Source organism: Cebidichthys violaceus, unplaced genomic scaffold (assembly GCF_023349555.1).
Source record: "Cebidichthys violaceus isolate CVI_PGR_0920_01 unplaced genomic scaffold, fCebVio1.0.p SCAF_14, whole genome shotgun sequence".
NCBI lineage: Eukaryota > Metazoa > Chordata > Actinopteri > Perciformes > Stichaeidae > Cebidichthys > Cebidichthys violaceus.
Genome location: NW_027176307.1, coordinates 8,602,940 through 8,630,385, shown reverse-complemented (window position 1 = coordinate 8,630,385; position 27,446 = coordinate 8,602,940). Strand labels below are relative to the sequence as shown.

General features: G+C 41.1%; 1 protein-coding gene across 1 annotated transcript; it reads right to left on the bottom strand.

Annotated features, from left to right (window-relative positions):
• Window positions 1–1,213: 1,213 nt before the first annotated feature.
• cnstb (consortin, connexin sorting protein b) lies at window positions 1,214–27,420 on the bottom strand. Its single transcript, XM_068708694.1, has 11 exons — window positions 27,153–27,420; window positions 22,167–22,736; window positions 18,958–19,067; window positions 15,300–15,330; window positions 12,632–12,718; window positions 12,394–12,505; window positions 11,735–11,756; window positions 11,565–11,634; window positions 10,030–10,316; window positions 3,512–3,656; window positions 1,214–3,067 (listed from the first exon to the last, which is right to left on the bottom strand). Exons 2-11 carry the CDS (start codon window positions 22,252–22,254, stop codon window positions 2,859–2,861), a joined length of 1,161 nt encoding a protein of 386 aa, XP_068564795.1. The 5' UTR covers window positions 22,255–22,736; window positions 27,153–27,420; the 3' UTR covers window positions 1,214–2,858.
• Window positions 27,421–27,446: the final 26 nt, after the last annotated feature.

The following is a 27,446-nucleotide window of genomic DNA, read 5'->3' as shown; positions in this document are numbered from 1 at the left end:
GCCTCCTTCACAACGTCAGAGTTCCTTTGAAATGGAACTGTATAGAGCTGCTTCATGGCCATATGGTTCCTTCTTAGGATGCGGTCAATGGTGGTCACACTCACGTTGTTGATGTTCCTAAACATGCCCTGATCTGCGATCACTGCTGCCCTGATTTCACGCAGCCTTATGGCATTGTTTGCCACAACCATGTTCACAACAGCTGCCTCCTGCTCAGCACTAAAAGTTCTCCCTCTACCACCAGAGAATGGTAGCCTTTGGATTCTACAAAGAATACATGTAATGGGAGTGAGGAAACAATTACATAAAGTATATCACTGAGGATATTTCTGTATATACTGTACAGCAACATTACCTGTTTTCCTGTCGAAAAATTCTGACAATGGATGCAACAGTGTTTCTGTTTAGCACAGGTTGGACTCTTTGTCCAGCATCTCTCAGTGAAAGACCATGATTGATAACGTGATCAATAACAGTTGCCAGAATTTCATCAGAAACCTGAGCCCTTCCAACTATACCTCCTCCTCGCACTCCTCTTCCTCGGACCCCTCTACCTCTTACTCTCACTCTCATCTGCCTTAGACCTCTTCCATCCATGTTGGCAAAGAACAACCCAGACGCTGCACCTTTTAAGGCCTGCAGACTGATTGCTAATTGAAGATTTGTGTGAAGGAGTGTCAAACAGGTGCTTCAGTGATTTCATACTGATGTAGGTAGTTTCTAATAGTTAGGAACAGATGGTTTCTTTTTGGTTACCATAGCTAAAACAATGGAGTTTGGACTGCTTGAATGACATCCGTGTTAACTGTTCTGCAAAAGGGTGGGGAAAATGTGTCAATCCAATGAGAAAGGGTTAACACATTTGCAAGAGGTGTCTTGTGCTCTGCTGAGACAGTGACGATGAAAACCGAGTGGATCCCAGTTTCTTTAAGCAGGTCAAAGCAATCAAGAAAAACTGTAAGAGACTTAGGATGTACCCTAAGACTGCAGAAGTGTGTCTCAAGGCAAAATGGTCGGTGATTCCGTGGTGTACATTGACATCTTGTGGCGAAGCTGAGGTACTACATAATTGTGGCCAACAGGAGCATGCGCGTTACAGTCAAACGAGCAAAATATCTTGACCATTTAAATGGAACCGATTTGGTGACGTGTAATCTCCACCCTAGCAGCAGTTCAAATAAGGACAAGCCCGGGAAAAGAAGACACAATGGCAAATGTTCCTTCACATTTATTTTGTCTTACCTTTTGGACACAAGTGAACATAAATATAGAAACATATAGCCGTAAGTTGAATTGCATAATGCAATATTCACAGAGACAATACAGAAGTAGCATTCATCACTTTGCAAACAATTGGGAGTTCAGAAGGAGAGATATACAAAAAATGTTGTTGAAACAGTGAAAACATCAATAAAAAAAGTGAACATGCTAATTATATTAAATGTAGTCCTTTTCAAAACAATGTAGTGTTGACAGCCATGTTTTTCTGTTGTGTTACTTGTGCCAGGACACACAGCTGTTGGTCCACAAAACTCACAAAAAACAATCCAAAGACAGCATCCCCCATGTCCACTGGATGATACCACTCTCCCAATGCAGACACAAGAAGGCTCAGAGCCAAGTGTAGATAAACATGAGAGAGATAAAAGAATATACTTCATCTTCAGTTTTTCTGTTCTTAAACCACCTGTACTTTCGCAGGTTTTTGAACGTGACCTGGTGAGACACACAATCCTCTCTCTGCATTGGGTTTCTGCTATCATGATGTAGCCGTTAGCACACTGCAGGTGGAGACTGGAAGTGATCATAAATCCATACACTCAAGGGTGAACATGAACACACGAGGACAGAGCCTGAGTTAGATGACTGTATTTCATCCTGATAATCATTATGACTACACATGTAGTTGACCTGATATTTCCATACCAAGAGCCACACTCTCCCTGAATGTACACATAGAGCATCATTCATGCGGTCTGTTTTGGGATGCTGTGCTTAATGAGCACTTGGTACATTTACCAGTATCATACACAGTACAATGTTTCTCTCTGAGTTGGTCGTATATATGGATGACAAGAGGAATGTTGAGAGTAACCACTTGTATTGAGGTAAACACGCACATTGTGAAACTATCCTTTTCAGTGAAGGGATCATAAAAGGCTCCTTTGGAATCAGGGTTTTTCAAAATAACATAAAGCTTTGTTGTTGTGCTGTGTAATGTGTCCGACAAAGGTGTACAGACCCACAATATATTCATTTAACGGAGATGGGTTATTCAAGGAAAAGACAGCGGTAGCATGAATTCAAAAAGTTAAATCATCTTTTGGCCCATTAATCGTTCCAAAAAAAACAAAAAACAAGCGTACAATCCTAATGAACCCAAAGACAGAACAAGAAAGCTTGACGAACAAAAGACGAAGCTAGCTACAGACGTAAAAGAAACACTTACACACAGATGAGCTACTTCTTCTGTTAAAATAGAAATAATGTTGAGAGCCCTCTTGTGTATCTTGTCTAAATATCCCCACAAACAGTAGTGAACAAAACTCTGATCCCGCAACATGCACGTTTGCCACAGTTTTTACTGTTTGGTGTCGCATTGAGCACCGGTTAGTTATGCGTAAATCAGAGGCAGATGGCTCAAAGTCGTAAGTCTTAGTGAGCCAAAGGATCCAAGCTCCGGTCACCGCAGAACAAAAGCTTCAAACACTCCGGACAGCAGCGTCAGATTAATGCATGTAGATCCCACGCCTGTTGAGGTGGATATTGAGGTGGAAGTGTCCTCTCTATTTCACACCGTCCATTGCAGCACAGGTGTTCTGAAACGTCCCAATCTGGAATGCAGATGAAAAGGGGTCTTAAGTCCGGAGGGGCAGCCAGTGGGCGAGCCCTTCAAAGAACCTCCGCACGTTCATGACGTAGAAGTCGACGTTGTGGGCGAAGTCGGTGCAGATGTTGGAGTAAGTGTCCACCAGCGTGCAGTAGAGGGCCGTCCCGCCGATGCTGATCACCACGGTAACCAGACACAGCAGCAGCAAGATCAGGCAGGAATCTCCACCCATCTCTTCTGCGAGTGACAAATGGACACATGTAATGTGCACTGTGTGTACATTGCACTTCTTAGTTTGAACACTAGATGCTCCTGCCACTTTGAACAACTACTTGACCTACATTGATTACTACTAGATGAAAACATTTACATGAGTTGATTAGCTAAACATGGCGAGACCGGAAAAGACAGAAGATAGTGAGTGAGGGCTTCTTTTACAGAAGTCAAGGGGAAGTGTGATTACTTCATTTGCAAGGAATCTGTTGCAGTGATTAAAGAGTATTCTGTTAGAAGACATCTGTCCCACACTTTACACACTGGCACATGTGCTCTTCTGGTAGACACACTGATTTTCTGCCAGTGTAACTGGTTGAAAACTATTGTTTAGCCTGTGACTCCTATCATTTTCCTGTATAGGCCCACAATCTAACAAAGTCAGGCCACCCCTGAGGTAAACCGTACCTTGCTCAATGCCTTCCTCTGGCTCACTGAAGCGAACTTTGCGTTGGGAGTTCTGTTTAATGAGAATGTCGCTCGGAGGAGGCAATCCATCCAGCGATGCTCTCCTCCTCTTCAGAATGGAGACCAGACCATCAGTGGAGGAGCTCTGAGGGAGACACGCAAACCACAGAATTGACTATGAATGTCTTCCTCTTGTTTTAAGGAAGATTTTAGGTGCCACTTTAGCCAGAATCTGTTTAGCGGACAGATACTAGTATAGGATGGTGTCTGTTAAAGGGGACATATCATGAAAATCTCACTTCTTCAGTGCTTGTGCACATACTTTCAGTATCTGGAGTATCTACGGACTCACAAATACGACAATCCAGTCAGCTTTTTGTGGACTGCCTGGATCAGAAAACATGTGATTTCATTTGGCTGCTCTTCCTATGTCACACGCAGGCTCATTAGAATATACCTCCCCCCAATCTGAGTATCATCACGCACTGCTTGAGAACAACCTTTGCAAAGGTGCACCATCTTTCTCTCGCATGAAAATCAGAGCAGATTAAAGAGACAGGCGCTAAAACGGAGCGTTTCAGACAGATATACAGGTATATTCTGACAGACAGCATTAGACGGACAACATGAGAAAATGAAAGTGTTTTTTAAACATTAAAACATGTATAATGTTCTAGTAGAAACCCAAAATACAAGTATGAACTTGAAAATGAGTGTGATATGTCCCCATCTATCTGAAATAATAAATACAAATAGGTCCAACAGGGCAACAAACACAACAGTCATACAGCCTATACCTATATACAGTTATCGTACAGTTTAGCAGCCACCTTTTCTTGGAGGTAAAACCTAAAGCACACTTATAATGTTGGTAATAATCCCTCAGTACACAGGAGTCCTGAGAGCACACAACTATGGCAAGTATGGTAGGACAAAGTTGAACCGCTGGTGCCGGTTTCCCTGTTGGACCTATTTTTAGCAATGCCCAAGCTGCAATAAACCAATTGTTTTACTCTTAATAATTAAACAACAGTCATTCACGATATTAAAATTGTTCTTTTTAGAAATCACAATTTAGCATTGATTTATTTGGCATTCTGTGGCCTGACGACTTTGCTCTGTTATCATTGTAATCAATTACATTCATTTGCTAAAGCAACTTATAATTCAGTCTCTATCTATAGAGTTGTATGCACAGCTACGGGAGCAATTTTGGGATTAAGTGTCTTGCTCAAGGACACATTGAGATGAGCCTAGCAGATCAGGGAATTGAACCACTGACCATCTGGTTGAAAGGCAGCGCTGGTCTCCACGTAGCCACAGTCACCCATCAATCAGGTCAGCAATCACAAAGCAGTGCCATACTTTGGTCAACGGTCATTTTAGGTGACCAATAGAACTGCATTAAAACTGAAGTTGGTCAATGAAAGGTGTAAGACTAGATCATACTTTTCTTTATAGCAGTTGTAAAATACTTCACAAACGTTTAGTCTATCGTAAGAACAGGAACACAAACCAAGCATTGTGGTTAAGTGGTTTGAGACTTGTCACAAGTATGAGCCCGGTTAAACACCTTGTTTTAAACGTAGACTGTATATAAGAAGTGGACATAGTCGCTGTGATGTCCCCCGTTGGTTTGTGGACTGCAGTTTTGAAGCTTCAAGTTTAGCCTTTTGGCCGTCGCCATCTTGTGTTTTTGCAACCAGAAGTGATACGAGAGGGTGGATCTAAGTACAACCGAAAGCTGAATAAGTAATTTGTATCATTTCAGGAAGTGAAAACACACTGCGAAAGGGTTAAAGTTGTAAGACAAAAATACGGACAATGCCGTGGCAAAGACCTGTCAATCACAGTAAGCCCCGCCCTAAAGCATACCCTGCTTTATGGTCTATTTGACTCTAAAGCTACATCCACACTACGAGTTTTTAAACGAAAATGATCTCCGTCCACAAGAAAACGAATATCACGTGACTCTTCACGTACACTGGGCATATGTGTGTGGGTGTTGAAGAGCTCAGGCATCTTTATTAATGAGGACTTCCCTGAATCCATCCGCCAAAGAAGAAAAGAACTAGTTCCAGCAATGAAGGCAGCTCGAGAGAGAGGTGACATTGCATATTCGAGATACAACAAACTTATTGTCCATCCACCTTCCCAAAACCCACATCAACAAAGAAACGTTCAGAGTCTGGCTCCTTCGTCTCCAAAATTAGGAATGTATTAAGTACTTTTTAGATTTGTTTGTATCTGTATACATGATTCTTTACATACACTATGGTCTACAACCTCTGTAGTTTTTATAATGACTTCTGTGTTGCTCTGCCATGTAACACATTCTGTACTTTTCATCTTCCTAGCAATTATGACAAATTAATTCATTATTTATCTTTATTGAAGTATGATTTTTTCAGTTATTGTCAGAAACATGGCTTACTGAGGACTCAAGATACATCTTTAAAATGCCAAAATACAGTTCAGTTCACCGTGTAGGAGAGAATAGATCTGGAGGTGGAGTATCTGTTTATTCACGGTGACTATGAATTCAACATTAGGGATGATCTCTCTCTGAAGTCAGAGAGGATGAGGTGGAATCTGTGTTTTTAGACTCTCTGGTGTCTCTGGAGGAAAGAATGTTCTCATTGGTTATTTATCGCCCACCTGACTCTGTCATCAAAGTTTTCAATGACAGTCTGTTCAGTTCTCTTGACCTGATAAACAATGAGGATAAACTTTGTTACATTTTAGAAGATTTCAATATAAACCTTTTAAAAAATCAACTACATACTCCTACTGGGGATTTTCTCAATGTCTTTACTCTAGTTACGTTTCCCCTCTTATTCATAAAGCAATACGAGTTACAGAACATTCTGTGACTTTGATTGATAACATCTGAACCAATTCTTTGAGTGAAGGAACCAAATCTGGAGTCTTGTATTCCGACTTGTCTGATCACTTTTCCATTTTTCAGTACTCGAGATTAATAGAGCTAAACATACTAATAAAATGATGCAGAAAAGAGTTATGAGCAAATCAAATATTTCAAAATGTAAAGATATTCTTACCAGTATTTCATGGGATGATCTATATGTGGAGAATAACGCTGATTTAGTATAACAGAAGTTTATGAAAGTTAATAACCTTAGTTTCAATGATTGTTTTCCAATTTGTAGTTCCACCAAGAAAAGCAGTCAAGTTAGTAAGCCCTGGTTCACTAAAGATTTACTGAAGCTGCTGAGGAAAAACAATAAACTGTACTAAAAATATGTTTCAAATCCCACGCCTCTTACTCATGGGGCTTATAAATCCTGTAGAAATAATTCTACCCATATCATTAGATCTACAAAAAAGAAATATTACAGTGAAACATTTATGAAGTGCTCAAAAGATATAAAAACCATGTGGAAAGTCATAAATCAGGTGCTGCAAAGAGAAAGGACTACCCAAGAGCTTCCTTCAGTCCTTTTGGACGGTGACATTTCTCTTGATATCATCTGATATCGCTCAAAAATGTAATGAATTCTTTGTAAATATTGGTCATGAATTAGCTAATAATATTCCGGCTTGTCATGGGAATCCACTGGATTTTATTCAAACAAATGTCCCTATTATCCCAAATATTCAAGAAATAAGTGATATAATTGATGATCTCAAAATATCTTCGGCTGGCCATGACAACTTTCTGCATTTCTTGTCAAACAGGTGAAACAGTGAATACTGCAGCCACTTGTTCACATCTTCACCTTGTCTTTGAAAACAGGTGTTGTGCCAGAACATTTAAAAATTGCCAAAGTTATTCCTTTGTTTAAAGCAGAAAACCCATGTTGTTTTAACAACTATAGACCCATATCTATATCAGAATCAGATCAGAATCAGCTTTATTGGCCATGTACTGTATTACATTTATAGTTGTTTTCACTCATGGGGACTTGTAGCATTACCATTGCTTAGAGTTACTGCAGGTGTATAAACCAACATCCCTGAACAAACACAAGCCCATGCTCACTTTCACACGTACACACATGCTCGCACACACTCGTCACAATTACATTATTTTTTCTTTTTCTTTTCTTTCTTTCTTCCTCTTTCTTTCTTTCTTTCTTTTGTTGTTTGTAACGTGATGTCTTATGCATATTTTACTTTATGTTGTTTGTAATTTTGTAAAAGGCTTCAAATAAGCCCAGTTGGCTTTCTGCCTCTTCCTGCACTGTGATATTCAGTTATCTCTGTTATGTTTGTTTCATTTTAATTTTATTGTTTTAATTGTGCAAAAGAAATGAAATGAAATGAAATAATCAGTTCTCCATGTTAAACTAACCTGGTAGTCGATTGGTAATCAATGTCGTTGTTTGTGATCTTCCGGCTATGGGTCACGTGATATGGGTGTGACGAATCAGGGAAGGACATGTCATGACTGCAAAGAACCAATCAAGTAGTGAAAGCGGGCGTCTAAGTCATCGTTTCTAAACTTATGCGTTTTCGAACGTCCACACGAATACGCAACCCGGAGTTTTCAAACTTATCCGTCCTCGGAAGCGTTTTCAAACGCCTCTTTTTTCAGTGCTTGAAAACGCCGGCGTAGTGTGGACGCTCAGTGTAAACGTAGCAAAACATATGCGTTTTCAAATGGAAACGGAGTAGTATGGACGTAGTCTAAATGGACCATAATTTACTAAATGAACATCATGCTGTATTGAAGAAGACTTGAAACTAGAGATTGAGACCATAAACTCATGTTTACAATGTTTACTGAGGTAATAAATCAAGAGAGAAGTAGAGTCAATTTAGACTAGACTTCTATACAACCAGAGGAGCTCAGCATTCAGACAGACCAAAGTTACAGGGATATATTTGTGACTTTACTGACTGATAATTAAACTGCAGTTACACTGTACAGTCAACAGAGGTCAGTATTGAGATTCATTCCTAACCCTAATGAGAACCTTTTGACCCGATCATAATCTCTAAACAGAGACCATAACACACAGCACGGTCATATGCTGACTGCTGAAGTGGAGTCATTTCTCAAGCTGTCAGCCTCATCCGCTGCCATAATTTATAGGTCAATTACTTCCTGAGGCCAGTGGGTCGATAGCACGGCGAACACCGCCGCGGTCATCACATTCAGTCAAGTCTATACAGAGGCACGTTAGTAGATCATGTTTGACTGTAAATATTCTGGTGCTCAAGTCAAGTACCGTTTGAATCAGGACTTGCTGCATTACGGCTGTGGAAATTGTGATGTTACAGAGCAGAAACCGCTCTCTCCTCGAGACCAACATTTCACATTCATTGTCATTCATTGGGCAGATTGGGTGCGATGGAATTTCTGGCTTTAGGATGTAACCACTTGAACTGGCTCATCAGTAACATTCAGGGTTATTTTATTTTATTTATTTTATTTATTTTATTTATTTTATTTATTTTTTTTATTTTATTTATTTTACAGTTGAAAAATAAACCCGTGAAGGAAGGAGTAATTATATAATATCATCACTGTCTCTAAATTGCTGCAATTTTAATGTCACTTAAAAGCAAAATTATATGCTGAAAACTATATATATATATCTGCAATAAGCCAATATCAGCCTACTAATTGCCTCTGTTGATGTCTTTAATCAATACCACTACAAGCTGCAACTCGTGTCAAATTCTGTCAAAATTAAGTTAAATTCAAGAGAGGTTGGTCATAAAATTATAGTTTCTTTGAATTTTCTTGCTATATTGGCCAACTGCCATTCATTTATTCCAGCACTGGGCTTTGCTGTGACTGATTTTCTGAACAAGTTGTCTAGTGACACAAATTGTGTCTCAGAGTGAGAGCAAAAGAGAAAGTTGTTGGGTAAAAACAAACAAAACCCTCATAAAGAAGTCCCACCCATGCCCCACCCAGTCGATCCTCCACTGGATTACATAATAGCCGTGATCCTGACCCCATCAATGCTCAGCCTTCAGCCTATACTGCTTGTTTGGAGTGGCTCAGATTTCATCTCCACCTCTCGGAAGAACCAGGCCCCCTTTAGCTCAGTGTTCGAGCCAGAGCATGATGTCTTGGCTCAGGCTCAGTAATCTAGCACATTTGGCGGAGTAAACATCCCCAAGTGTCTGACCACACCAGCGAACATGGGTGGAGGTTTTAGGACATAGAGACCGTGGCGATGATCTCACCGGGGGACCGCAGAGATCGTTCATAGGAGTGTCCCAGCAAAGACATAGAGCCGTGGCTCAGAGAAAAGAACTCATAGGAATGCAGTCTTACTTTCTGCAGGCAGACAGTATACACAGGAGAGATCAGAGACAGGAAGGAAGGAAGGAAGGATAGATGCATGGATGGTGAAGAAAGGAAAGAAGGCAGGATTCAGGATTCAGGCCAGGAAAAGATATTTATACCCCTCCTGCTCTTTCTTATTCATTCATCTCATATCCAGATCATGTTTTGTCACAATCTGTTCGATCCTACTAAAATGCACCTCCTCCAGTAACAATTATCAGAGGTAAAGGCAGATAAAGTGTTTTCCTACCCCCTCTGCGTGGGACAGCTTGGCCAGATCCTTGTCTGAAGCCTGGGGTACTCCTGTGGGCCACTCCACCTTTACCTCCTCCTCTGGCGTCTCCTCACACGGCTCCTCCTCCTCTTCTACTTCCTGTCCTTCCTCACATGTCTCTTCTTCTTCTTCTTCTTCTTCTTCTTCTTCTCTTTCTTCCTCCTCCTCACCTCCCTCCTGTTGGCCTGTCTGTGGTGCGGGAAGCTCTGGGTTCATGCTATGCTCTTGTTCTTCATCCTGGCGTGTCATTTCAGCCTTGTTAACTGGCATGCGGGAGAAACACAGGAGATTGGTTATTGATTATGGATTATTACTTAAGCCTTACTATATGTGAACTTAACAGTGTATTGATACAGAGGGCCTGTGTAGCTTAATGTGTCCATGTGTGGATTAGAAAGTCAGGGCACTAACTCTACCAGACTTAAAGGAGGTCATTTTGAAGTAATGTAAATTGGAATAGTTTATAGGTGAAGCTTAGAAATGTGTGCATTAATACGTTGAACCCTTCTCAATCAGATGTTAAAAACTGGGAAATGTGAATAACCTTTAAAAATCTCCGTTACACCTGCACTCAATAAAGAAATGAATACAAAAAGAGACGTGTTTGTGTTAACCAGTCTACGGCCGCAGTCAAATAGTCTTTTTTGCTTAGGAAGGTTCTTACTGAGTGGATAACCCGGAAGTATCTGCGTGGCAGCCTTGGTAAGGAGAGGTGCTTCAATGATTCCTTTCTTATATCCTTTAGCATAGGAAGCATTGGATCATCCTTTATCAAAGGAAAGGAGATAATGTCGTCCCATAATCCCTTGCAGCAGCAACGTTTAAGGCGTTGCGCCATTCGGCCATCAATAATATGTGATTTTGTTTGACACTAACACCTAGCACGCTTTTTAGCTCCTCAGGCCTATAAAGTTCGCCACGCTAGAGGCATGGCTCTACACTCGGCAGTATCGATCGGTCAATCCATCACTTTGGACCAGACTGAAATAGCTTGACTATTTGACGGATTGCCAAGAATTTTGTACAGATATTTATGTTCTCCAGAGGTTGGATCCTACTGACTTTGGTGATCCCCTGAACTTTGATCTTGCTCCACCAGCAGGTTGACATTTTGTTGTTGTTTTTTTAGTCAATGTCTCCACAACTGTAAAATAGATTGCCATGAGATTTGGTACACATTCATGTCCATCGCAAATTTAATTGTGATCACTTTGGTGATCCTTTGATTTTTCACAAAGTGCCATCATCAAGTCAAAATGTTAATTTGCACAGTGCTTTGGTTTATGACCAAAAACCTGCAAAGCTAATGACATTCCCATCAGGCTGCCTTCATGTCCACTGCTAATGAGCAAATGTTAGCATGCTAACACGCTAAAGTAAGATGCTGAACATTGTACATATTAGACCTGTTTAGTGTCATGTTAGCATTGTCACTGTGAGCATGTTAGAATGCAGTTAGCATTGAGCTCAAAGCAGCACTTGGTACTGTAAAAACAATAATACATGTTTACCTTCATGGTGACAGGGTTGTAGCGTCTCGTTCTCGCTCTGAATGTCTTTCAGTGTTGCATTCATTGTGTTCTGTGAAATCAAACACAGTTAACGACCATGCATCACTTAGGAAGGATCTTTACTCAAATTGAGTAAAGATCAGCATGAAGGGAAGGTTCCCATGTCTCACCTGTTCCACACTGGTAGATGGTCTGAGTGATGGCAAAAAGAAGAACGCAGATAGAGACAAAGGACAGCCAGGGCAGGAGAAAGAGAAAAGAGAGAGGCTTATGTTGAGAAATGCCAGAGGTTGATGGTGTAACTTAATATATTAAAAAACTAATATCTTCTTCAGGCCTTTCCTGCAGAAGTTGGCTCATATTCTCCAAAATCAAATCCACCTGGGTCAAATGACTGTGAGCTTCAATAACATACCAAGAGAGTCACAGTATCCGTGGGACACAACAACGTCTGGCATGCAGACGCGGTATTTGTCTGTGTCTCATGGAAATCACTATCCTGCGGAAGTCTCTTATGCCCCGTCAGAAATATTGATTTTCACAAATGATTCCCATGTGTGTCTGTATCCTCCGTGTGTCTTCATGCAATACCAACATGGTGGACTCCTCAGCGTGTCCACATGGGAGACGAAGATGGAGGTCAATTACACTGACGCACAATAGGCGCTAAAAGATTTCTGTGATGGTGTTTGGAGGAAATGGAATCTGAGAAGCGGAGCCGTTTATAAAGGAAGTTTGTGCTGTCTGTATTTGTACCGAGGGGAGGGAAACATTAAAGATATCATACATTTCATCTGATGAATGTTGTGTTGATGTGCCTGTTGTATACCGGAGGTGTGTCCTGCAGATCTGGCTCAGCGTCTCGATGTGTTTCTGACTGATGCCGTCCGTCTCAGCGGGCGAAATGCTTCCGTCGTTCTTCTTCTCTCTCCACTGGCTCTCTGGGAACACACGTGGAGTGAATGCAAAAACCCACTTATTATTTCTTTATGTTGCACAGACTTACATGAAGGTTTTTCATCACAAATAATATTCCCTAGAGGGGATGAAACATATGCATGCAGTACCCCAGTTCTCCTGCAGGGCGGCGAGGTTGGAGAGCAGGCGTTGGTGGTAGAGCTTCTCCAGCTGCAGGAACTGGATGGCCCACGGGTCTGGTAGCAATGTTAGTTAAAACGTCAACTGAGACATTCGACCTAAACGTCCCTGCACCTTTAAATAACTAATAAACAAGGACAAATCAATACAAAATGAGAGGGCGGCAAAGTAAATGGAACCTAGAGGTTAGAGGGATCATCATAATGAGAACGTAAATTAGAAGTCACTCACTCGTTGTACGTCAGTCAGGGTAACAGCATGAGCTAATGATGTCAAAAGATAAAGGATTGCAACATGTCCACTTGACAGATAGCATCAAGGACAGAGGCAGAGGAAATTACCCATTAACCAAAAAGAATGTGAGCGTAGAGAGTGATGATGATAGATTGAGAAGCTAACATACAGTTTACCAAAAAAATTAATAATAATACTAAAGTATATTTGAGATTTAAAAACACACATTTCGCTCTAGTTTTGGATTTGTTACTGAAGAGAAGTACTTCACACTTTGCACTTTTTCATTTTGTGGCATTTAATGGATCCTATTTGATTTTGCTGTGATAATAGATGAAACAAACCGTGTCCGTGTTATGATCATTGATAGATTGTGTTATCTGCATACACTCAGGTGTGCTGATATCTATTCTATCAGTTTGAGCTTTTAATACTTCCAGCACCTTGTTTAAATTAAAGCCGGGTGAAGCGGTGGACACCAACTCGGACTGCGAGGAACCTGGGTGTGACCCTGGATGACCAACTGTCATTCTCAGCAAACATTGCATCGGTTACACTCTCCTGCAGATACCTGCTCTACAACATCAGGAGGATTCGCCCCTTCCTCACTGATGAGACGACGCAGGTTCTCATCCAGGCTCTTGTCATTTCCCGCCTGGACTACTGCAACTCTCTACTCGCCGGAGCCCCAGTGTCGGCCATCAGACCTCTGAAGCTTGTCCAGAAAGCTGCAGCTCGTCCTTCGTATCTCCAGGCCATGGTCAAGCACTAAACCCCCGCCCGACCACTTCGCTCTGCTGCCTCGGGGCGATTCGTTGCCCCGTCGCTCAGAGGTCCTGGCGGCCGATCGACCCGGTCACGGCTGTTTTCTGTCCTGGCCCCACAGTGGTGGAATGAATTTCCCACTGACGTCAGGACAGCGGAGTCGCTGCCCATCTTTCGGCGCAGGCTGAAAACCCACCTCTTCAGGAAGTGCTACCCTGAGCCTGAGCACTGTACTTTTGCTCTGGTTTATGCTCTTAGATGCTTGTTTAAAAAAGGAGATGCACTTAAGACTTCTGGTGACTAGTTCTCTTGAATACCTATGTTGAATATACTTATTGGAAGTCGCTTTGGATGAAAGCATCTGCTAAATGACTGTAATGTAATGTAATGTATCCTGCATTATGATAATGCATAATAAAAAAATGAGATTTAAAGAAACGGAAATATATAAACAGTTTTTTTCTAAAAATGATTTTAAAAGCAATACAATCAACAGCCGTGCCTGATTCCTGCACGGATAACAATCAATGAATCATGAGTTCAGAAACAGTGGCTCCTCCCTCCCCGTTCATCAAGCCTTCTCACTTTCTCTCTGCCTCCCTTTCTCTCTCCCCTCACATGTAAACACACACCGCCCTCCTTGCAGCTGAGGGCTGTTGCCAGACCAACGGCGCAAACAGAGCCAGAGGAAACTACTTTCAGCCAACGTGTGGGGAACACTCAGTTACTGAGAGACAAAAGAACTGATAGAACACGACAACAATGAGACGGCCAATGACGTGTCTGACAGTACGATACACAGCCGAACATGAGAAAAAAGATGAATGAAAGAAAGTTTCTGCTCTTTGACAGTCTTTTTACATTTTCATTACTTATTGCCATTTGAACTTGTGAAGCCTAAAACCTGCTCTACTTGACGTCCCTCACCATAAGTAAACCCCCTTTCCAACAAAATAAGATCGAAGCTCTTCCTTCATAGAGTGGAGATTGCATTATTTAATGATGGCATGTGCCAGTGTGGCTCAGTCATGACTCAGCTGGGAAAGTGACTGGCAAATGTCACAATCAGGAGGCAACGTCTTGTTCTGTACAATGAAGCCAATGCGGAAGTGTCTTAAACCTGCATTGTCTGATTGTATGGAAGTCTATGAGAAAATGACTCTATTTCTCTCTTGATTTATTACCTCAGTAAACATTGTAAACATGAGTTTATGGTCTCAATCTCTAGTTTCAAGTCTTCTTCAATACAGCATGATGTTCATTTAGTAAATTATGGTCCATTTAGAGTCAAACAGACCATAAAGCAGGGTATGCTTTAGGGCGGGGCTACCTTGGGATTGACAGGTCGCTACCCTTTCACAGTGTGTTTTCAGTTCATGAAAGTTAATTGTAACATTTTGGTCACCTAAAAATGTCTTATTCAGCGGTCGGTTGTATTCAGCTCCACCCTCTCGTGTCACTTCTGGTTACAAAATAACAAGATGTCAACGACAAAAATGTCAAACTTGAGGCTTCAAAACTGTAGTCCACCAACCAGTGGTTGATGTCACAGTGACTGCGTCCATTTCTTCTATACAGTCTTTGGTCACATTGCATAAAAACACAAACAAATGAAACAAATGCACTTAAAAAGGATACAGTCCTCTTTGAGCGAGTAGGCCTCTGCAATCTGAAAAAGAAGAAAATTTATTAAACAGCAGGTACAGAACGTTGATTCATATAGAACTCCACACAAACTAGTGCAGCATACAGAATCAGATATCAATTGTATTGCTGTGTCATGTGTCACCATTAAGCCATGAAGCATCAAAGCACACAGTGACATTAAACTAAGCGCTGAAAATGATGAAACAATGAAACACTAATTGATTAAAATCAGATGTTTTTGTTCACCAAAATTCCTTGAAGATCACATGACAGAGTCATACCAACAGCCAGAGCCATGGAGACACCCTGCATGTGAGACATGAAGTCACATGCAACTAATTATGGTTCGGATTATCGAGTCTGTGGGCTTTTTTTCCCATCCACTTCATACCTTCCTCTCCACAACCAGTAGACCATATGACTTTCACCTCAGATCTTCTTCTGTCATTCCATAATGGTTATTTCCATTATCAGCTAAGCTACTCACTATTTTCTTGATTTCCTTACATGAACCATGATAGCTATAATATGTCACAAACAGTGAAAAATACCCATTAAAATCAATCAGAAGTCCTAAACCGAAAGTTATTGAAGGCATCACACATGCATGTTTGAAGACCTGGAACCAGAAAATGTTTTTAATTTTGCCAAAAATATCTGAAACGATTATTTAATAACCAAAATAGTTATTAAAGATGACTTTTCTGATAATCAACTGATTGAATAATCAACTAATCAGCTCTGGTTAGTTTCCTTAACCTTTCTGCGACAGGCGAGGTTTGCGTTGGGTCAGGGAGCTTACCGAGCCCCCCAGTGGCCGGAGCCAAAAATGCAAGTCGGGGATTTGAATATTATCTAGACTATATTATTTTATTATAACACAGAATGAGAAACCAACAAGATAACCTTTTGTTGTCTTTTTATTTCCCAGGTGGAGAACCTAATATACACTACAGACCTCTCTGTGTTCCAACATGTGCTGAGGTTCCTATCAGACGCCATGGGGTGGGTCTATCAACGAGCCTACAAGGGTAATAGCAGGGAGCTGTATCTGGTTCACTGTCGGGTTTTGCGGTTTGTGCAAGATCGGTTTCTCGCAATAATTTATCACTCATTGTCCACATAGTGCTGGAGAGTGCTTCATCTACGGTGACGACACCAGAGCCTTTCTGGAAAGTTTATACATTTTCAACAAGGAGTTGGAGAGCTCTAAAAAAAAAGACGCAGGGTGCAGCACTTTGTCCCTCCTCACTGGGTACAATAGAAAAAAGACGTGAAATTAAAAAACGCTTTTGACGCAATGAAAATGCACCTGCTGGTATCCTGATTATTAGCCTAATTTTTTGTTTTTAGTTTGTTTTTTGTGTTGCTCTATCACTGTTTTTGACCGTTTTTCCACTGCCAATATATAATTTAATTGAGTCAATGTTGGTATGTATGCAAAAAAGAAGACATCAAACTGGTTGGTCTGTGAAAAATGGAGAATGGCTGGTGTTTTGTGTACTGGAAGGAGTCTCCTCATTAATTATCTGCAGAGGACCCTGATGGTTTATGGTTCTCCTTTTTGTGGCAAGTCTGGCTCAGCTTTTGTGGAAAATCACCGCCTGCATGTTGGTCCATTCTTCTCACCAACACTACCAGCCATCCTCAAGTTGGACATGTACACATTACTTGTCCTCTAGATTTCTTTTGTGAAACCCCAAAACCTATGCTCTCTGCTCGGAAGGACCTCTGACCATTACCATGAATACTTTTAAATAAATGTATCTCGATCGCAACCTGGTTGGGATATGAACATGTCAGCATGTCTAGGTAAGGGTTGCTGTAGGTGTCTGGTAAATAGAAGCCCTGCTCCCTTCAGTCGTATTCAGAAAACAGACCATTTATCTACTCAGTGAGAAGACTGTCCACCAAATTCCAGTTTGAGATTCAGATACATTTAGTGTCTGTATGCATATAACACTCATTATTTAATGTGGACAATAATGATGTTTCTCTCATGTGAATGACACCATGTATGTTTGTTTGAACAGGCACCCTCAGACCTTTAAATAAATAAATAGACAGATTCTGAGACATGGACCCTTGAGCACAAACCTTAAGTCTAACTGAGTAAATGCACACTTTAACATGTTTTTTAGGCTATAAACTAAATGATATGACTTAACTTTGCAATGCTGGTGTTAATATTCATATTTCTAACCAAATTTATTTAAAAAAATCAGCATTTCATGGTTGAAAATGGCTCAAAACTCCATCTTCTGTTTTAAATCAGCCCTTATGTTGAAAGACCAATTCTGAGATAGAGTCAACCGTTTGGGACTAATCTACGTCACGTAGACCCCCTCCTCGTCTCTCCCCACAGCGTCTATCGTTTTTTTCTTCTTCAGTAACAACTGTGTAGCATTATAATCACAGCATTTCTCTGTTCTCTCCTTTCTGTGGACTGGAAATTAATCTATCATCAGCACTTCACAACATCTGGTGAATCAGAGATAATGGATATCTGGTGATAGGGATGTGCTTTCCTACGCTGTGACAGAAGTGTGTAGATGAAGCTTTAAGTTGTTATCATTTTACTCATTTTTACTCTCGTTTTCATGCTAGCGTTGCACTGACTCTGAAGCTGGTGCCCGCTCTCCTCCCAGCAAAGTAGTCTCCCTGCGGCAGTGAGTGAGGCTGATGGACCGTCTGGGTGTAATTCTTGTCTCATTTGAGGCCTGATAAACAGTAAATCCACCAAATTCAGTGGCTCATGCCATATCACTATTTCACAAGCTACTGTAGCTGTCATGTTTGTCAACGCTGCTTTAAGGCTATCGTCATACAGAAGTGGAACTAAATGCTAACTATAACTAAATGCTAACTCTGATCATGCGTGGCTCTCACAGAAACAGAACAGGACGGCCCCTCCTTTCCTTTCTTAGTGTTTGAGGAAAAGCAGCTTCGCCTTTGTTCCCTGATTACTGGAGTTGGCAGTGAAGCAAAGTAAACTACAAGCTTCTCAAGGTGCTGGAAAAGCTGGGACAAATGGATCATGTTGTTTAATTGCTGTTCGGAGATTATGGTCTACAAAGGATTGCTCGAGCAACATGAAATGTCTTTTGCAGTGATCCTTTTTCAACTACACTGCGTGAGCCTGAACCAAATTTATCACACTGCTAATTAGCATGTCTGTTTGAACACCATATTTGTGATCTGAGGGAGCGGTGGCGGTAGGGGAGAGAATATTAGACATGTTAACAAAAGCGTATAGGGTTCCCAGTTCAAATCCCTGCACCTGCATTGTAAAACGGTTGCAAAATATTCAGTAACTACTGCTGATGTCTCCTTGTTGGATTTACAGGTTTCAGCATTTTACTCTAACAAGCTATTCTGATCCGTTTGAGAAACACCAGCTCGGGGGTTTTGTCATATTTGTCTCAGCTAACTGAGAAAACAGAGACTTTGGAATCAGGTCACACAGGAGGACTGCCATACACACACATACTGTAGATGCAAGCACACAGAGACTCACAAACATATGTATATTATGCATGCACCCACCCACCCACACACGAAGCCCTTCTGTCTGACTAAATAAAGACCTATTCCCTCTGGATTTGGGAGACAAAAAGCCTCCCACTTTCTCTCGCACAAAGACACTCACCTGGTGCAGGGAGTGTGGCAGCATTGTGTAGTCACTGTTTTCTCTGAGGGACTGCAGGGAGGCCAGCAGCTCTGGGCTGGGGCCCGGCAGTCCATCTCTGGAGACACTTCCTGGAAACAAACGACACAAACAAATGCTTCGGTAATATTATGGTATAGCTCCCAACTGCATTGATGTGTAAATTCTTATCTGTGGTGTTTCTGCACTGCATTTTCTTATGTAATAAATCAGTGATGGAAATATATATATATATATATATATATATATATATATATATATATATATATATATATATATATATATATATAAAATATTCTGTCTACTGTTACTTAAAGGGACACACCACCTATCTGACACATAGCAGTCAGTATGTTTATCATGATGAGTTCTACTCAGCCCGTAAAAACAGGTGTATAATGTCTTTACTTTTGTGCGACCAAACTCTTGCTGCCTGGGGAGGGAACATGCATTGCACGTGCACTTTTTGCGTGTGTTGGTAGGGGTCCGTGGCGAGTTTGTGTCTAGGAATCGTGGTCATGATAATTCATCCATGTTTGCATTGTGGGAAATGTAGGATCCAGCAGTTTGAGCTTGGGACTAAATTAGGGACTAAAAGTCAGGATATATGTATCTCAGTACCGGCTTCGTCAAATTGGATCATTCTTCTCCATCTGTCCATGTCTAAGTGGAAGGACAATATTGGTTCAGTGTTTTCATTCATAACTAGCAACATCTCACTGCCTTAGTATGAAAGGATTACTTCAATTGTTTGGGACATACACTTTTCGCTTATTTGCTGAGAGTGAGATGAGGAGATAGACACTACTCTCTAGTATGAAGCTACCACCAACAGCCCATTAGCTTAGCTTTGCATGAAGACACGTGGGGGTTAACAGCTAGCAGTCCAAAGACATCCAAGGACCAAATTTGGCGCGGTCACTTCCTGATTTTTCCCTGCTGGAAACCTCACAGTTACGACAGCTGTAGCCGAGGGCTTTCATTTTTACAGTTGCCCGCCCGTCCATCTGTCCCGTCCGTCCTAACTGACACGATATCTCGTGTACCTTGGAGGAAATTTCTTCAAATTTGGCACAAATGTCCACTTAGACTCAAGGATGAACTGATTAGAATTCGTTGGTCAAAGGTAACTGTGACTTTACAAAACACGTTTTTGACCATAACTCAAGAATTTATACTATCTTCAGAGTGAGGACATTTTTGGAAAGAGAACATTTTGTCCGGTTCATACTTCTTCAAAGGCCTGTTTGATGGTTCAGACTTGATTTAAGTTTCAGGTTAGAATAAGGTTTAGGTTAGAGTTAGGTTGGGTGATGACGACACATTTAGTTGTGATGGTCAAAGTTAGGGTAACTAAGGGCCTAGAGCAGGGGTCACTAATAGGTGGACTGTGGTCTCCGGACTTGGAACCATAACTGATAAATAATTGAAGATTATTACATTTTGATGGAGCTCTTATAGGTTCATTTTCCCAACAGACAGTTTAAAACCAGAATGTCTCATACGTTCAGAGACTGTGGAAATTATTGAAAGCGGCAATGTGAGGCGCCACTATGAGACAAAGCACAACTCTTTTGCGCAAACATACCCACTCACATTCAAAATGAAATCACAGATAATAAACAATCTAAGAGTCTAATGTGATCAGAATCCAAACTCATTAATTTACTGTCCAACAATGATGTTAACAGAGAGGAATAGAGCTGAAACAAGTGGTTTCAATAAGCACAGATAAAGTCCCTGCACAAAATGTTCTCTTTTTAGAAGATGACAATAACATAATATCTTGGCTTTTCTAATTGACATCACACCTGAATCATATCAATTTAAAGCTGCAGGGTATGGACAGTTCAGTTAAATCATTTAAGTACTTTATTTTAAGAGTAACATTTTTCAAAAGCTTTCTGTTATGTATTTTATTTTTTAAATCCAGCCCTTATTTTACTTGAAATAAGAGAATAACTTTTATTTATAATTAAGTATATATTATTTATAATTCATCCAGTTCAATTTTAAATGACAATAAATATTGTTGAGATATTGTTGAAATATTATTCAATTGACCTTTCTGTATTTGAAATGACAGTCAGTTGTTGACTACATGCAGATGTTAATACAACTGCTAGGCTATCAATACATATGGCACAAAATCATAGTGCAAGTTAGACATTATTGTGATGTTCCAGACCTTTCATTAGGAAGTTCTCTCTAACTGGACCTCGTTCAATGTTAGTTGAATACCCCTGGCCTAGGGAATGCACTCTGCCAATGAGTGTCCTCTCAAAGATAGAAGTACAGGGATATGGTGTGTGTAATGGTAAATGGACTTGTACTCTTTAACACTACAGGTCATCATTCACCCATTCACACCCATTCATACACTGATGGCAGAGGCTACAATGCAAAGTGCCACCTACCCATCATTGAAGGACAACCCTGCTCTACCACTGAGCCACAGTCGCACCAACACATTTGTTTACATGTCATTAAAGCATTACAATCAAGCTGCTTTTGAAAAGATGTTTTCTCTACATCCATTATTGTGAGTGGGTCGGATCTTGTCAGTAGCTTGCTTTGTCATTCTCTTCTGGTCCACAGCAGCCTGTAAAACCCAGTACCATGTGTGCATGTATGGTGTGTGTGTCACGGCAGCCCTGGAGGACCTGGTAGATTGACAAACGCGCTGTTACCGCAGCAGGTTGGCATCAGTGACAGCCTGTCAGCCCATCGCCTGCAGCCATTACTGCGACAATTAGTCGCCATTAACTGTAGCTGTATAGTGCACCTCTTATGTAACATAAAGTGTCAGCTCCATCTGTGTAATGCATTGCAAACATACAAGCCTATTGGCCATGGCTTCCTTACAGCTTAGCTTATGATCTTAAGCTCTGTTTTGTTCCGGCGCTCTAGAGCAGTTTGTGGTAAACTGTGGTCCACAGATGGATGATAAGCCTTGAGTTGTTCTGAAAGGCTTTCAATCAGCAGTTCTCTTCAGTCAGTCTGGGGTGGTTTAAGATGATAAACCATCTTTGAGAGGCATTGTAAGGAATGAGTACGATATTTTTGAGTGCCACAACCATCCACATTAGCTGATACTGCAGAAAAAGCAACATCTCCTGAGGTGCACGAACATAAAAATCACACAGCCGTCATGTATTAGATAAAAACAGGATGGAGAAAAGTTATTTTACCTGTGGCACTGTCGATGCACAGCCCTTCCTCTCTCTGCGTTGTCCCAGTGTCGGGACCTTTTGGCGGGATGGCGTTCTTGTTCCCCATCACCTCCGTCACTGCAGCGATCTTATCCTCCAAGTCGACGTTCCCCAAAAGCTCCTCTGGGACCAGAGGGCCGTGGCTTGGTCTGTTGTTTCAAGCCCTCACTGGAAAGAAACATTCAATGTTTCTGACTTTTGTGTTTCCTTTGAGTGAGATAAGAACATGACTTGGGAGAGTTTGTGTTGCTCTAAGCTCCCAGAAAAGATTTAGGGGCGTCTCGAGCGCTGGAGAACGAGGTTTCTGCAGGTTTGGTTAGTTATCACTCGTGACGGAGCATGTGATTTAATCCTCCATCGCCTCTCCTGGGTGGTCAAGAAAAGGGAGATTTGAAATGTCCACCATAGTCTCTGAAGGCTGGGCAGTGGAGGATGATGCTCTTAGATTCTGCAGACTTCCCGCAGTCCGCTGTGTTCTTTGCTGTGCTTTTCCTCTTCTCTCTTAAAGGCAGAATTCAGCGTAGCATCCGTTTCTTTGTCCCCACCAAGCTGTCAAAAAAAATAAGTGTACTTTAAAAAGAGAACATAATGTATGCCTCATGCATTCAGTATGTTCTGAGAAGGAGGGGACACGCAAACAGAGAACAAGGAGAGAGTTGAATGCAAAGAGATGCAGCATTTCTGGTGAAATGGCAGTTAGATCCCTAAAGGAAAGGGTCGCCTTTGTGTCTAAACCATAACTGCCCATTGAAGCATGTCAGAGTGCTCCATTCTGAATAACTCGCGGATGTAAAATACTCTCATAATAGTCTGTGGAGTAGAATAATTAGCAATGAGTGTGTTACAGTGCAGACAGACAGCACAGTGTACACTATCAATAATCCATTCTTACATGTTGCTCTACCAGACAGGGAGCTTTAGACGGGAGGGTCAACATTTTTCCAGCATCTCTTATTAAATATTGTAGTTTTTTTCAACTGAAAAGGGGGATTTATTCATTTAATTCATTTAGGCATTTGTGGATGTGATTTATGTCAACTACATAAATTTGCCCTACAGATACGGCCTTGTGCCCAACAAGACCAATACTCTGCAGAGATGCTAGCAGCTCTGTGAGACTGTACAAGCAGTGCTTTGTGCTTAATGCTAACGCCAAGCAGGCTCACAAGTTCAATTCTGACATGCTGATGTTCAGCACGTTTAACGTTTATGTTCACATTTTAGTTCAGCGTATTAATATGTCACCCCATCATGTATCCTATGTTACATACAGTAGAGTGGTTTATATATGAAGGTAAAACTCTCCACTTACAGGCCTTCAGCTGATATTTTATTAAGATCACTGGGACCAGAATTGCGGGGACAACAAGACTTTTTCTCACCACACTTTCAGGTGTTATGGTAATAAAGTGGGAACGTCTAAGCCAGGTGTTACTGTCACAGAACGACGGTGATAACGTCGAAGCCTATGGCGTCTAAAATGTTTGACCTTTATTGAATCATTCAACCATTGTGGAATTCAATTTAAATCCAAATGATCTGACATCCAATTAAATTTGATATGAAGGCCAGTGAGCAGCGTGAGTGGACTTTGCACACTGCAAAGAAAGTGTATTACCCTGATGAGAAGAGGGAATGCAAAAAGTTGACTTGAAATAGTCGTGGATGGAAATGAAAAGAGTCAATGGGTTTTTTGAGTGGGTTTTTGCCCAAAATAAGGTCTGTGGTTAACATGAGCTTAAGAGATTTTGACTTTTTGTTTTTATGATGTAAAATAGGTCAGTAAATTCACATTAATTTTTCAAAAATCGCATGGACGCATGGACTAAGTTCTCCAGCATAAGTTCACCAGCATATTACATCTGCAGTGGCCATTTGTCCGATAAATCAAAAAACAAACATTAATCAAAGGGCCACTGATGCACTGTGGGTTTGTGGTTTACACTGGCTAAAGAGTTCACTGTCCAGACAGGATTCCATTTTTCTCATTATTTATTTGGCAAACCAAAACAAGCCAACAAACAAAAGAACAAAGAAACTCCTGTCGCTGCCTCTCCTGTGCCACCACCCCGGTGCATGCTGGTCCTATTCCTGCCTACTCCTATAAATAACCACAGGTGCCTGCAGTGTTACCCAATTCATAAGCAAATTAACCAACCCAAAAACTAAGTATACTTAAACAACAACAAAAACGAATTCAACTAAACGAATGATTATTAAAAAAAAAAAGAAATGTTAATATATCAAACAAACAATCTAACCTAAATAAGCAAACATCTAGAATAATTAAACAATACCTCTTATGAATAAAATAACTAAATACTAAAATATTTAAAATAATTAAATACTAACTATAAAAATAACTAAATACTAACATCAAATAAATAGCTCCTAGCTGCAGTCATCTGAGGCTGGATACCCTGCCACTCATTCTGGTGCCGCTGATCCAGATGAATAATGCCTGACAAGGTAAGGATTTAGTCTCTTGCCTATGGGCAGTTCACCAGGGTTTATTTGTGGCTGTTGACAAAAGGTTGACACCATCAGGATGAATGACCTTTTACGGGGCACTCTTTCCAACCTTAAACCAGTGCTGTCACTGTAATTATTGTGTAGCAATACCAAACCCTGTCAAGGCCTTGTGTGTTTTCATCATTTGCTTTCATGTATTTCTTAGCCTCTAAGACCCTTCGGATTGTGGCTTCAGAGGTGGTTCGCTGTTTTTATGCTACAGGTAAACACCTGCATCCATCTGTCATGGGAACTGCATTACAAGTGTGTGCAATTTTATCCAACAGCTGGCCAACACCATGAATTCCTCTCTCAGTCAGTAGAGGTTGGCTGACATGCTGTAGTTCAATCTATTTCCGCCTCGTGAAACCTGCGGTTTGTTTTCAGCCCTGTTCTGAGGGCATGAAAGCTGTGTGACACTATGTGTTCACTCAACACGTTAGCGGCAGTCATGTGAACGCTGTGAACTCCATAGCATGGAATGTGACACAAAAGTACAAGCGCTGGGAGCGCAGAGAGGCTGACTCACAGGATGTGTATGATGAAATTAGGAATGATGCTGGCGAGGCTAAAGATGAAGATCAGTTTGCTAATGTGAGGTTTCTCCTGTGAATTGCTACGTAAACCTTTACCTTTTTCCCAAATCAATACTTCAGCCTATTTACTACAAATTACATATAACCTTACTTAAAACAAACATTTTCCAAAGCAGTGATTCAGATGAAATGTTTTTCTCCTAGCCTTCAGACAGCCGTTGCTTTATGACAGATACTGTGCAGAGACCAAATAGCTCAACTTTACACGTAGCCTAGTCGCTAGCCGTGCAGAGAGTTATGTGAGAAGAAGCTACCATCATGTCTGAGCCAGGGGACGGTTAGCTTAGCATAAAGGCTGGACACAGCTAGCCTGGCTCTTTCTACAGGTAACTCAGCGCCGGCTAAGAAATTGTCCAGGACATTCTACGCTATAAAGCCATGACTTGTCCTTCTCACACTGAGGCTGTGTATTAAATAAACAGAATATGACATGTTAATAGTAAGCTTGGTGCTGGTGGATTTTCAACAGCACCAGGCCAGCTGCTTCCCTCTGTTTCCAGGATACAGTATATGCTAAGCTAACTGGCTGCTGGCCAGTACAGATATGAGAGTGGTATCGATCTTTGTATGAGCATAGTTCCAAAAATGGCTATTCCTTTAAAACCGTTACTCTTTCATTCTTTATCAGAGGGGTATTTATGGACGGCATCTAACCAAAAACACATAAAAAAAAACATTGACTTCAAGACGAGAAGCAGAAGTGCTAATATGCTGACTCATTTCTGGTTTTTGCAGTGGTTCACTAGGGATGGGCAGTACAATACTGTGGTTTCAATACTTGTACTGGTACTCACATGTTACTCATTTGGTATCAGTTCCTTTAAAACAAAATATTGATAATATAATTATATATGTGGCTGCATCACTTCTAAACATTTTCATTGCTTCTGTTTATTTTTGTATTTAATTGTACTCATATTGCTTTTTTAACAAATGTGTTATTAATGGCCATTATGTGTCCTGTGATTTGCCTTTAAGAGTAATTTTCTTTTTCTTCTAAAAAGTGCCATTATATTTGAAAGATCCCAGACCCAATCATGAAATCGATACTGCTAAAATTGTAACAAAAAGTATGGGTATGGTACAGAATGTTAAGAGTTTGGAATCGCCCATATGGTTCACCATGCTGGAGTAGACCACCTTAACAATGTTCTGAAATAAGAACACCAGCAGCCATGAAAGTATCACAAACACCTTCTCGAAGTAACGAGCTGAATACAAATGCATGACAATAATGAATTAATGAGTATTAATTATTCCTGAGATAAATAAACCACCTTCATTGAACATAAACTATGACTGTGTCGCTCTCTGAGTCGAGCTTTCCAACAACTCTGTGAGCTCGTGCTTCTATTCACACCGCGCAGGATGCATTCACGGCCAGTCGCCTGTAGTCTGAAACGTGAAAACTGCAAACACTTGATTACATTTGTTTTTAAAAACATATTTGTCCCAGCCGTTGTTTCTACAGTTGGAAAAAAAATGTCGCACAAGTGGGTGGATGAGTGTGCGTGCACGTGCACGTGTCCGCTGGGAAAGTCAACTTGTGCATCGGCGGCGCGTGCAGCTGACGCTATGAAACCTCGCGCTCAATTAAACGTTGTTTTGCCGTTTACATGAGCCTTACTTTTCTCACTCGTCATGTTGACATTAATAACAGTAACAAAAGGCACTATAGCACCTTCATTGTGCTGCGCCATCCGTCTTAAATCCGCTCTATGGTTATTACAGTTCCATCATAACACCCGAGCCTCTCTGTACTTCACGTTATTATATTCCACGTGAGTTAACGACACAGAATCACACGGAATACACGACACAGGACGGAGGCTGCAGCGGGATGGAGAGCTGCACTCACCGCTGGAGGATGTCTCTCGCAGTTTGTCGTCTCTTAAACGGCGTCGTGCTGTCGGTCCTCCTCCGTGACCGCAGGATCCACATCAGCCTCTCTCCTTCTGTGTGTGTCATCTGTCCGTCTCCGACCCTCTCTCGTGCTTCTTGTTTACGGTCCAATCCGGGGACTTTTTCGCAGCGTCCCCTCATTGCAAAACATACATCCTCACATGTCATGTTCATTTATTTATATTTTTATTTATTTCACCGTGTGGTGGAACGTCGCCATCTTGTGGAAGATGTGTCACACTGGCTGCTG

What these genes read in the sequence shown, in the direction of transcription:
- cnstb (XM_068708694.1), bottom strand. Translation starts at nt 22,254, where the DNA reads ATGGGGAACAAGAACGCCATCCCGCCAAAAGGTCCCGACACTGGGACA. An exon ending in TGCCACACTCCCTGCACCAG is followed by an intron (nt 15,331 to 18,957) that starts GTGAGTGTCTTT and finishes CTTCTTTTTCAG; the next exon opens with ATTGCAGAGGCCTACTCGCT. An exon ending in ACAACCCTGTCACCATGAAG is followed by an intron (nt 10,317 to 11,564) that starts GTAAACATGTAT and finishes CCCGCATGCCAG; the next exon opens with TTAACAAGGCTGAAATGACA.